At 52.6% G+C, this 12,041-nt stretch overlaps 1 protein-coding gene across 2 annotated transcripts in view; it reads left to right on the top strand.

Annotated features, from left to right (window-relative positions):
- Window positions 1-6,905, top strand: part of DLG5 (discs large MAGUK scaffold protein 5) — a 181,808-nt gene extending 174,903 nt beyond the window's left edge. The window contains exons 28-32 of one of the 2 annotated variants that reach the window (XM_010589261.3): window positions 658-801; window positions 1,127-1,254; window positions 2,547-2,656; window positions 3,298-3,407; window positions 5,184-6,905. In XM_010589261.3, coding sequence (XP_010587563.2) covers window positions 658-801; window positions 1,127-1,254; window positions 2,547-2,656; window positions 3,298-3,407; window positions 5,184-5,287 — 596 coding nt within the window. In that variant the 3' untranslated portion in view covers window positions 5,288-6,905. The remainder of the gene's footprint in view (window positions 1-657; window positions 802-1,126; window positions 1,255-2,546; window positions 2,657-3,297; window positions 3,408-5,183) is intronic. The other variant, XM_064269766.1, reaches the window with a different exon arrangement.
- Window positions 6,906-12,041: the final 5,136 nt, after the last annotated feature.

Here is a 12,041-nt window from a genome sequence, read left to right as displayed (position 1 = left end):
TCTGTGATGCTCTGTGCTTATCTTTTCCCGGAGGAAGTTCTTTACCCTGAGGCTCCTCAGAGCCGTTCCTCAGAAATGTGTGGGCATCCCTCAATGGTGAAGGTGGTGTAGGTAGTGTGTGGAATTTCTCAAAGTTATTGGACCACTAAACACTCCCACCGCTGTTCAGAAACAGGTCATCTGTGCCTCTGGTCTTTGGTGGAACTCTAGATTGGGAAATGCTCTTTAGAGCCACATAGACAAACTGTACATGGATTTTGTTACTAGAGAGGAAGACGTGGACAGTGGGGGAGTTAAGCAGGCATGTTAAGACACATGAAGAAGTGTTGGGGCAGGGGGAAGTCCTGGCGTGTCAGATATGCGCAGTTGGGGGGAGGCTGCACTGAACGCCAGGAAGGACTGGGACCTGGCTCAAGGGTGACCAGCTGGCCTGGTTTGCCTGGCATGTGGGAATTTCAGGGCTGAAACTGGGAAAGTCCCAGGCAAACTGAGATGAGTTGGTCGTCCTACCTGGCTCTGGGTTTGTGGCATGAAGGGGGTGGATTTCCCAGGGAGGGGAGCACATATGAGCAAGTTGGAGGGCGGTGGGCCCCCAGACCTCTATTTCCCTCCATGCCTAGCCGATGCCCTGGTGACGTTGCCTCTCTCTCTCGCCAGATCTGGTGAGCCTGGCATACCAGCGAGTGCAGAAAGTGGACTGCACCACTCTGCGGCCAGTCGTGATTTTGGGGCCCTTGATGGATGTGGTGAAGGAAATGCTGGTGAATGAGGCACCCGGGAAATTCTGCAGATGTCCCCTTGGTAAGGGGTGTCCACTCGCCTGCTGGATCGTGTCTGTCTGTGTCTGTGTCCCTACCAGCTCCGCCCTGCATGGCGTGTCAGCTCCAAGGCAGGTCAGACAGTGGTTCTCAGGCGCTTCCTGAGAAGGGACGACCTGAGGCTCAGCAGACGAGACCTGGCTCAGATCAGGGCATGACCTAGGTCCTTTCTCCTGAGGAGAAGACATGGCCTGCATTCCTGAAAGCTGCTGTGGGACATTCTCTGCTGACGTTAGGGCCAGGATGGGCTGCGATACCAGGGCATGGGCCAGGGCGCAGTGTCCTGACCCCGTGTTTGTGCCTTGCAGAGGTGATGAAGGCCTCGCAGCAGGCCATTGAGCGGGGTGTCAAGGATTGCCTCTTTGTTGACTATAAGCGGAGGAGCGGCCACTTCGACGTGACCACAGTGGCTTCAATAAAGGAGATCACGGAAAAGGTACCTGTTGCTTTTGGCTGGGGCTGCAGGCACCTTTTTGGGCCTGAGGCCCGGGCTCCCTCAGTGTGTGTCTGGCCCTTGTGCCCCGGGTCTTCTCCCTGCGTGTCTCAGGTCACAGTCTATCCATGCGTGTCAGCCGGAGTGCCTTTTTCTCTCTGCCCTTATGTGCTTTGTGAGCTCAGGTCCTTGCTTCTCTGTGCTTCTGCGTCCCTGAGATCCTGGGCAGGGAGTCACCCTGTACACTCGCCACCTCCCCTGTCTGAGGGCTTTGTTTGAACTTGGGCCGGCGGGGACCTTTGCACAGGGAGTTCTGAAACAGGGTCCCAAGTATGCCTGCTGAACTCGTTTGCAGAATTTTACGTTTGTGGCCTTATTTTGGGGAGAGGAACACAGGCTCCATCGGGGGTCCCTGTTCCTGAAAGAGCTGGGAACTGTTGGCTGTGTGTCTCTCTTGGGCATAGTCAGCTTCGTTTGCAGTATGAAAGAGGGGATCTGTAAGGTGTGGGAAGGGCAGCGCTGTGCCCGGCCCCATCCTTGGGTGGTCAGTCCCCCTCGCTGGGCTGTGGCTCCCTTGTGGGTTGGCTTCTTACAGCTTTCAGTGCACCTTGCTGAGTTGAAGTGGCGGGCCTCCGGTCAGGGGTGGCCCGCTAAAGGTAGGAAGCTTGCCAGTGATTGGGCCCCTGAGTGGAGCCTCTGGATGGGTGGGTGGGCGTTACAGGGTGCTTGTGGCTGTTCTCTGGCTCACACTCTGCCTGGAGGCTCAGGGCCCCGGGAGCATATTTCGGTCACAACCATGTAAAGACACAATCTCTTCCCCCGCTGCAGCGTCCTCTGAAGCTGTCTGATTATTTGCTCAGTCTGGCAGAAATAAGGGTCCTGAGTCTAGGGTGAGGGAAGGTTTTAAGAAGGTCCTGCTACCTGGGTGAAAACAGGACAGGAGTTTGGACAGTTGGCCGTCCAGACCCTGCTTGGCCCTGCTCCCAGCCTGGCTGTCTTTGCAGCTAACAGCCAGCAGGGAGATGTTTCTTTGGGTAATGTTTCTACACAGTTTATCGTGTATGGTTTTCAGGAAAGCTGTTCACGGTTAGAACCTTGTGTGTTCCTTTACGGAGTAAGGAAGAGGCGTAGGCGGTGAGAGGTGGGGCCCTTTGGCAGCAGGAAGGAGTTTCTTGCCTTGGATAGGAGGCGGGCTGGGGGTGTCCTCAGAAAGGCACGGCTCCATGCGCCCGCCCAGCCCTCTCCTCCCGCCCCCCGCCCCGCCGTGGTGCTCACCGGCCTGTCACCTCCTGCAGAACCGGCACTGTCTCCTGGACATCGCCCCTTACGCCATCGAGCGGCTCCACAGCGTGCACATCTATCCCATCGTCATCTTCATCCACTACAAGAGTGCAAAGCAGATCAAGTAGGTGCTGGCTCGGGCGGCCCCAAGCAGCACGGGTGTGTGCGTGGGGGTGGAAGAGCCAGAGACACGGCTGTCGGCCTTGAGATAGGCCGCGTGTGTAGGAAAGGACCGCCCCTGCTCAGGCCCCCGACTGTTTAGGTGCTGCCACAACCCCAGCTTTGTCTGCACAGATCCCCGCCTGCCCCTCCTTGCCCTTTCCTCTTCCCTTGGCTCTCAGCCCGGCGCTTAGAACACAAGGCGTGAGGAGACCTGGGCTTGGCCCAGCTCGGCTCTGAGCCAGCTGACTTGTGACTTTGGTGAGCGTTTGCTTTCGTGAACAAAAGAACTTTGCTTTCCCTCATTGGTTGGACCGGCTGCACGTGAGGCCCCTTGCCATTCCCCCTTCCTGTGCTTTTAAGCTCTGTACCCACAGTCGGGGGCCAGCTGGCGTGTCCTCTCTGTGTGCACACACGGGGGCACCCATCTTCCCCTTCCTGCCCAAAGCTCCCTCAGGGGCCCGAAGCTGCTGCTGTGTTTTCTGAGGGGTGCATACAGGGGTCCCCCACCACAGTGTGGCCCCATCTCAATGGTGACAGAGGGAGGGATGAGGAGGGCCTAGGAGAGGTGAGAGGCTCATTCTGGCTTCCTGGGTATCCCAATAGGGAGCAGAGAGACCCCGTCTATCTGCGGGACAAGGTGACCCAGAGGCATTCCAAAGAGCAGTTTGAGACGGCTCAGAGGATCGAACAGGAGTACAGCAAGTACTTCACAGGTAGGTGGGCGTTGGGCCCTGGGAGAAGCCATAAGCAGGATACAGAGGCTTTCCAAAGACGTCTGCCTCAAACACTGCACTCACAGGTACTGACTAGGTGCTTAGCCAACGCCCTTGTGGGCACTTCCATTGCAATGAGATGTTCTCATTTCACCACCGGTCAACCCCAGGAATTTACAGGTTGGAATTTAAAGATAAATAGTTTTGGCATCGAGTCATGGTCCAGCGTTTTCCGCTTGGGTTCTTACCTGTGCAGCAGTGGGTCTGCCTACAGCACAGGTACCCTGCCATCAACTCTAGTGTCTATAACAGGTTGGAACCGGGGGCCCTGGTGAGCCCGCAGCGCGAGTGGCAATGGCCGGCCGTCAGCCCCTCAGTGTCCTCAGGGGAGGCCAGCTTCATGATGGGGTTTTGTGAAGCCGCAGACTTACCGTCTCTGGCCTTGGAGAAAAAACTAGCCTGACTCTGATTTACCTGTTGCTGTTTGACTCCCTGGTTTGCAGCCTCTTCCATGGAATCAAAGGGGCCCTGGTGGTGCAGTGGTTAAGTGCTTGGCTGCCAGTCAAAAGGGCAGCGGCTCAAACACACCAGCCGCTCTGCAGGAGAGAGATGTGGCAGCTGCTTCTGTGAAGATTACAGCCTTGGAAACCCTAGAGGGCAGTTCTCCTCGGTCCTCTAGGGTTGCTATGAGTCGGAATCGACTCAGTGATTTTCCACAAAAATCAGTCATTTGTAGGAGGTGTAGTGTGGTCACAGAGAGGAATGAACGGTGGTTTTACTGATGGGAAGTGTTGTGAGCTAGTATAATGCTTCTCACGTGACCTGCGGTCCAGGACCAGCGTTTTGGGTATGTGCGTTAATTTCTGATCCACCACAGACCAGTACTCTGTCACATACATGAAAAATGAATTACTAGAGAACTAAAATTGAGAAACCCATAGACTTACAAAATGCAAGCCCAGGTATTTTTTTTAGTAGATCTAGCACATGTAAAATTACTTTGCGAAGTTTCTGTAGCAGTTTCTGAATGTACCTGTCACAGCCAGAAACAATTTGTCAGCCAGTGCCAGGGACAGACTACCCAATAAGCAAGGTACACACCAGTTTAATTGTGTTTACTTACTTATCCGTAGTGCACAATTTCACACGGGTTTCACCGTGTACCTCGCTTTTATTGTAAGCTGGTGCAGACCGTGCCTACTGGTTAATCTGCTCCTGGCCGGTGCTGTTTGGCGGACCCTCCTGGGAGTGGCCCTGATCCTGTCAACCAGACCCTCGGTGTTGGAGCCTGCAGAGCAGACCTGGGCCAACGTTTGATCCATTTCCTTGTCTTTGCCAAGAATCTACTCTGGGCTATAGCACACACAGCCTGTCTGGGTCCAGGCCGTGGGATTTCTGATTCCCTGAATTCATCGTTTTCTGTAGAATCCTTCTCTTGATTGGATTGTCACAATATCCGCCATGCTAATGGCTTTCCCATGTGCTGCGATCCCCACACTGTGAGACCAGTAGGCAAACCCAGCCCAGGGTATTAGGGGGCTGAGGGTGGGCAAATCATGGTCTTCACATTCCAGCAGCCGGGGAAGCCTGACGAGATTTGACCCCAAGTTGGCCAGAGGGACAGAGAAGAAATAGAACTGACGTGCGCTCCACTCTTTCTTCCTCAGCTTCTTGCCGATGGACGAGAGTGGGGTGGGAGGGGGCCTCAGAACAGGCAGCAACCTAGGTCTCGCTCTGAGCTGAATGACGTGTGCGTTTGGGGGGGCTCTTTTGCAGGAATCGTCCAGGGAGGGGCCCTGTCGAACATTTGCATTCAGGTCCTGGCCACGGTCACTCAAGAGCAGAATAAAGTCCTGTGGATCCCGGCCTACCCGTCGTAGAGCACTGTGCTGTGGAGGGCTGCTGTGACCCCACCAGCGGAAATGTGGAAATAGGGACACGTCTGTACATAAATGTGGAGGGAAGGACGGGGGGCAGCGGCTGAGGCAGCCCCCGGCCCAGGCCAGCAGACAGCATTCCTCTCACTTGCGTGCTTTAAGACACAGCCAGCCAGCGACACAACAGACGTTCCATAGCGGTCTCAGCAGCGGCTTTTCTTTGGCCAGCCGACCAGAGGTGCTGCGAGGATACCCTTCCATCTCACAAGTTTACAAGCCTCTGTCAAGCATTTGGTGGTTTATGTTTACTTGAACGGCTTCCCGTTGTCAGTGCCCATCCCCTGTCCCCTCTGCCCACCCCTTCTGTCGCTCTGGCACTGTTTTTTGTTCTTGTTTTCTGTGAAACAGCTCTGCAGCCTCACTGGGGAGCTGCTTTGCTTTAGGGGGGTTCTAGTTCTGTGGGACCAGCGCTCTGACTCGGCGGCGCCCCCTCCTGGAAGAGCGATGTGGTGACAGCACATGCTTAGCCCGTGGGAGGCAGCCGAGCCAGGGCCTCTGTGGGGTCAGCCCAGCAGCGTCCTCCTGCACGGGGAAGATGACTGTGGCAGCCTCACAAACTCGTCTCGGACTTTCTCTCCTGCCTTCCATGTCCTTGCGTTTTCTTTGCATGTGCACTTATTATTTAAGCGCTGCATCTGGTCCCCCGAGCCCTGGGGGTTCACGATGACACAGTGAGGCTCAGGCAAGGGGTTAAGCTCGGGCTGATGTGTGCCACGGGCCCCGTGGTAGGTTCTGTAAATACTGACAGCCTTTGTCAGCACCATTTTTGCAGGGTAATTCATAATCTTTATGTTTGAGAGGGTGGCAAGGATGTCAGCCCTTTTTAACATGAAAACATTCGTATTTCAGACTTTGAATCATCAGCTTTGAGGGGAAGCAGCATGATTTGTGTTGCCACTGTCACAAGTAAAAACAGGGGTCTTTTTAGTCTGGGTCACAGCCCTCAAGGCACACCCCCTGCTCTGTGAGCATATCATCGTTTGGGGTCTGTTTTTGCACTTCGATGCTGGGTGGCTCCGGCCGAAACCGTGTGTCCCACTCTGAGGTACCGTACTGGGCCCCTGTGTCATTGGAGCCAGGCCCACGTTTTAAAACTGTTCCTGACATTTCACTTTATTAGCAGGAAATCTCTGATTTCATTTTTTCTTTGTAATTCTAGGCGCTAGATTGTAGTTTAGCAATTACTGACATTTTTAAAAAAGGGATATATTTTCTTGCACAGTCGTTCAAAAGAGAGAAGTTTCAGTCCTCAGTGCTGTCCTTTGTTTGACAGGTACACGTTTTCTAGCTCAGACAACTAAGAAAAACTGTAGACTATGTCTCCACCTATTCCTTTGATACCCTTGGGAGGGGGGTTTTCTAGATTGTGGATAGGGTGGGACAGCGATGGTACGCAGACAGGTACTGTTCAGACAGACTGGCATTTTCTGTACTAAAATGTTACTTTGTATCAAAAGCTAAACAGACTTTAGTACAACAAATAAAGGTCAATTTCTGTAACTGGTTGTGAACGAAGATGTCTGTGTTTCACTTGTACTTCCTCTCTCCTGCTCTCTCGGTGTCCTTTATTCCCACATCTGAGACAGCTTTCCATCTCCGCAGAAGGTAGCTGGAAATGGCTGCTGTGTGAGGTCCTGTCTAGCTCTCATGATGAACAGAGTCCCTTTGACCTGCACAAGCCTCTCTCTGACTCCCTCCTCCCCTCCCATCCGTCTGTGTCTGTCCACGCAGGCTGTGGGGATTTGTGTAAGGCCCACAGGGCCCACACCCTGCCCCCAGGTGCATACACTCAGGCCTGCAGGTATGGGCTGGGCTGCAGAAGGCAACGCAGAGTATAATCTAGTGCTGTGGGAATTTGAAAGACACTGAGGGTCCCATACTTTCTCAGTCAAGGTCCCGTCTGCAAGGGTTAGACAAGGCCTGGCCCAGGCCCCAGGGTGGGAGGGATCAGGCTTGGCCTCAGGGCTGCATTGGGAGGGAGGTTCTGGGCAGCCAGCAATGCAGGGCTCTCCAGAGCAGCCTGTTTGAGCCTGAAGGTCCATGTTCCCAGGTGGTGGGGAAAGCTGGGAGGCTTCACCTGGGGTAGCCAGGAGGCTAGGGCTGGCCACATTAAACCCCGTGAGGCTTGCTGGGACTTGAGAATGTTCCAGAAAACTTTCATGGTGCTGTGGTGGTGGGCCAGTGGGGGCAGAGTGGCACTGGTGCCTCCTTGGGCCTTTGCTGCTGGGTGAAGTCTCACCGTGGGCCTGCAGTTTGGGCCTCCCCCGTGGAGTCGTAGAGCTATGTGGGGCTGTGGCTGTCGAGGGGCAGTGGGAGCCGGTGCAGCTGCCCGTGACCCAGGGCAGATCCCTAGCCTCCTGCCTGCATGCGCCCAAGTACATGTGGCCACATGCTGGCTGCACTTGCCACAGCCTGGCCTGGGCCATCCTCAGGTTTTAAGTCACCCACCTGACAGATGGGGGAGGGGATGTCTGCTTGTTTTAGGAACCATTTCTTTTAAAGAACTTATTTTTGATGCCAAAACCGTACCAGCACTTTGGCATTATGAGCGGTTTTATTTTCTTCTTTAGACTTTTCTGTATTTTGCACATTTTCTACAGTGAATGTGTAGGTTTTTTTCTATAATTAATTACAAGGAAATGAACAATATGCCTTTTTAAAGGAGGCCCGTGAAATCACCGAAGTCACAGATTTTGGACGCACCAAGGCCTTGAGGGCAGCTCCCGGGACCCAGAGCAACACTGAAGGGGACACTCAAGCCCTGGAGAGGCTTGTGGCCTGGAGGGGGGTGCCGCCACAGCCAAATGGATCTCCGCCCCACACAGGCTTAGAGCATTCTGGAAAGGCCAGCTGAGAAGCTGAGAGGAGAGCTCACTTTCAGCCTTAGCCACGGGGCCTTGAGCCAGTCATGCTGTGGGCCTCATGGTCTGCCTGAGGTCTGTGATTCTGTGGCCCGAGGAGGATGCTCTACGGGGCTCCTGGTCTTGCTGGAGGCTGAGGAAAACCTCAACTCCAGGAGCGTGGACACAGTGTCTTTTCCTCCGAGGGCGGAAGAGACTCCTTGGCCCCTAGTGCTTGGGAGCAGATACGAAGAACTCCAGAGTAGGGGCCAGAGTGTCCACAGCCTTGGCCAGGAGGCTTTCTTCTCAGTCGAGACAAAGCTCTGAAGCTGAACAGAGCAGCTGGCCAGCCCCGGGGGTTTGTGCCGGGAAGCTGAGCTACTGTGCGCAGGGGTTGGGGTGACGGAGCAGAGGACTGCGTGGTCGCAGATGTCAAGGATGAAGAATGTGAGGAAGTGCAGAGGGGACACAGGGCCAGCATGAACTCAGAACGAGGGCACTCGCCCTGGCATTGGGACCGTGACCCTCTCCAAGAGGGGCCAGTGAAGAGGTGGAGGCCCTGAGAGACAGGCCTCTGGAGGTGACCCCTACTGCTCACTTCTACAGGTTTTCCTCAGCTCATATCCTTCCGTCTTCTCTTACCTTCTAGAATATAGTTTCGGGCCTCTTGACGGTTCTCCCTTCAGTTTCCTTGCTATTGTGGGGTTACGCCTCTTTTTTTTTTTTTTAACTGTGATATGAGTTATACACAAAGAAGAGCATGTACGATATAACATGGAGTTTAAAGGATAACGAGCGGTGTCTCCATGAGCTACGTTAAGGAACGGATCACTGCTGCCACCTTAGAAGCCCTTGTGTGTGCCACCCGGCTGAATTCCCCACCTACCCTGACGGAACAGCAGCCCCAACCCGTGGTATCTTCATTTTCTTGCTTTTCTATATAGTTTCACCCCCTGTGGAGGTACTTGGAAACACTGCATTGTTCAGTTTTGAAACTGAGCCCCAAGCACACTATTGCAGAGATGGTAGTGGGTTCCCTGAGTGAGAGAGGACTTGAACTTCCCTGAGGATTTACAAGAGCTCCTTCTGGAAAATCTTGAGTGGGTCCTGGGAAAACCGGGGATCCGCAGTCAAGGCGGGCGGCAGGGCTGCCTACGGACCAGGCCCTGGTTGTGTTCAGAGGAAGCGGGCTGCCGTTTGTTTCTATGCTCACCACAACTAGATTTCAAGAACAAGTCAAAGCTAAACACTTCTGTGGGATGAAGTGAGAATCTCTAGCTGATGTGGAGAACAGACCGTTCATCAGCACCTGGCTGAGGTGAGTCTAGTAGAAACAAGAATGGGGGCAAGGGTCCCCTGGTTTGTCCTTTGCCAGGCAGCATGAAGGCAGCAGTGGCCTCAGCTCTCAGCATTCCTGTCCTGAGTCCCTGGCTCCAGACCTGAGTAGTTGCCCTCCAAGTCTGGTGCCAGCTGTCATCCTGATACCTTCCTCAGTTTTTCTGACAATGTCCTGGGAATTTTCTGGGTTTATGTCTTCGAGTTTACTTTTCTTCTCTCCTTTGAGTGATCTCCTGTTTCCTGTGTCACATTTGAGGAGAAAAGGTTAACCCCCGATCTGTATTCTTCCCACGGGAAGGTGGCTAGGCTCACCTTGTCCCAGCGTTGGTTCTGGATTAAGAAAAAAGTAGCAGAGTGTGTGTTCCTCACTGCAGACTGGTACTTCTGAACTGGGGGGGTGGGGGGGCCAGGGAGTCAACACGTGGACCCTGAGGGCTGACAGTGGGGACCGTAGAGACAACTGCTGTCGTGCTTTTGCCTCTTCTCTCTGGAGCTTTTCTTACTCATGCGCTGGAGATCCTGGACCAGTCCCCTCACTTTCTGGTCTATCTGGCACCATTTTGTGTTTTTGCTGTTCTTTCAGGGAGATTCCCTCAACTTTTATCTTTCAAAGCCTTTCTATCGGTTTTTCAGTTTTGCTCCCATGTTTTTAATTTCCAAGAATGCTTTCATTTTCCGAATGTCCTTTTTTATAGCATCCTGTGCTTGTTTCATGGATGCGGTATCTCCTCTTACCTAAGGGTAGCATTTTTTTTTCTTCCCACATATTCTAATTCCTCACCTTCCCTCCCCACCTCCTTTATCTTGGTGTTTATATAGCACATTAGAGGCTTTGTACTTGGCTCTCTAGTCTGGTAATCCTTAGGTGTCTGCTAATGATTCAGGTCGGAGATTAAAAAGCCCAAAACACACGGGTAGGATGGTCTGGCTGGGCTGTTTATTGAGGAATCTCAGTAATGGTTCCTAGGCCTTTTTGGGATGGGGGGTTGTCAGATTCCCAGGAGGAATCTCCTCTCAGAAGGAGAGTCAGGCTGGCAGCATTTTGTGAGCCTAGAAGGGAAAGATGGCTGGTGCTCTTTGCATTCGGCATTCAGTATGGTGGAATGTGATCACCTGATCCTTTCATTTTAAGCATGGCACCCGTGCTCTGAACTGCGCCTGGCATTCCCTAGTCCAGAATTCCTTACACTCTCCAGGGAATAAACCTCCGGCTTCTGCCAAAGTGAGGGAGAGGCTGTAGCCCTGTAGCTTGGAATGAGAAAGGGGATCCCACTTTCACCCATTTCATATTTAAGCCATTTCCATCGCCTCAAGTGCTACAAGCAATGATGCCTTTGCGTTAACTTTCTCTGCCAGTTTGGGATTTGGTGTTCTCAAGTCTGGCAAGTAATTTACCACTGGTCCATCTGCTTCTCAGCTTCTAAAATTTGCTGTTGTTGCTTCTACTGCTTTTTCCATATTCCTAGGCTTGCATCTTTTTTTTTTTTTAAAGCCCCATATTATATTCGCTGTCTTAATGAGCCCTGGTGGCACAGTGGTTAAGTGCTAAGCTGTTAACGGAAAGGTCAGCGGTTCCAACTCACCACCAGCCTTTATGTGGCAGCCTGTTTCTGTAAAGATTACAGCCTTGGAAACCCAATGGGGCAGTTCTCCTCTGTCCTGTAGTCACTATGAGTCAGAATTGACTTGATGGCAACAGAGTTTATTGAGGTTTTAGAAGAAGCAAAATTAAGTTTAAATATCAGTTTGCTTTCTTAACCTAGAAGTAAGGTGTATGCCTTTTGGTATTCATTTACCATTACTTTGCCATCATTTCTTGGGGTCTTGGAGGATATTAAAATTAGACCTCATTCCTTTTAACAGCAGCCTCCCTTTCCAGTTTCCGGGTATGCGAGATGGGGTATGACCAGAGAAGCAGAACCAGAAGGAACCGGTACGATATAGGTGAACATTTCTTACAAGGAGTTGGCTGACATGACTGTAAAGTGCACAGGCCAAAGCAGTTGTCCACAGATAGGGTGGAGCCCCACAGGCTCGACGGGCCGAGGCGGCTCTCCACAGGTAGAATTTCTTCTCTTTCCAAAAGCTTCGGCTTTTAGGGCTGAGTAGCTTCAGCTTTAGGAATTGAGTCAGGCCCACCCAGATTATCTAGAGACCCCCTCACTTAAGTTCCACTGATGAGGGGCTTTAATTACATACCTAACTTAGAGTTTGAATATCTGGGGACTGTAGCCTGGCCAAGCTACACACTGGCTTTACTAATAACCTACTCACCTAGTTCCCCAGGCACGGGCCCTTAGATGAAGTTGTTGTTTTTTTATTTGTATTTACAGACATCATTTAACTTTATCCTCAGGGAAACTTCTGTGCGGAGTTTACAGATAAGCGCATCAAGGCTTTGGGGCGGCTGCAGTCAAGAGCCTAGACCCTTTTCATTATGTCGTATTGCTTTTAGGGATCAAAGAAGACTTGTGTTTGCTTTGTGGTTGCCCTCTTCGGCTTCTCTCAGGTGCTGATCC

The sequence above is a fragment of the Loxodonta africana genome, chromosome 16, assembly GCF_030014295.1.
Source record: "Loxodonta africana isolate mLoxAfr1 chromosome 16, mLoxAfr1.hap2, whole genome shotgun sequence".
Taxonomy (NCBI): domain Eukaryota; kingdom Metazoa; phylum Chordata; class Mammalia; order Proboscidea; family Elephantidae; genus Loxodonta; species Loxodonta africana.
This window is presented reverse-complemented; position numbering and strand designations above follow the sequence as displayed.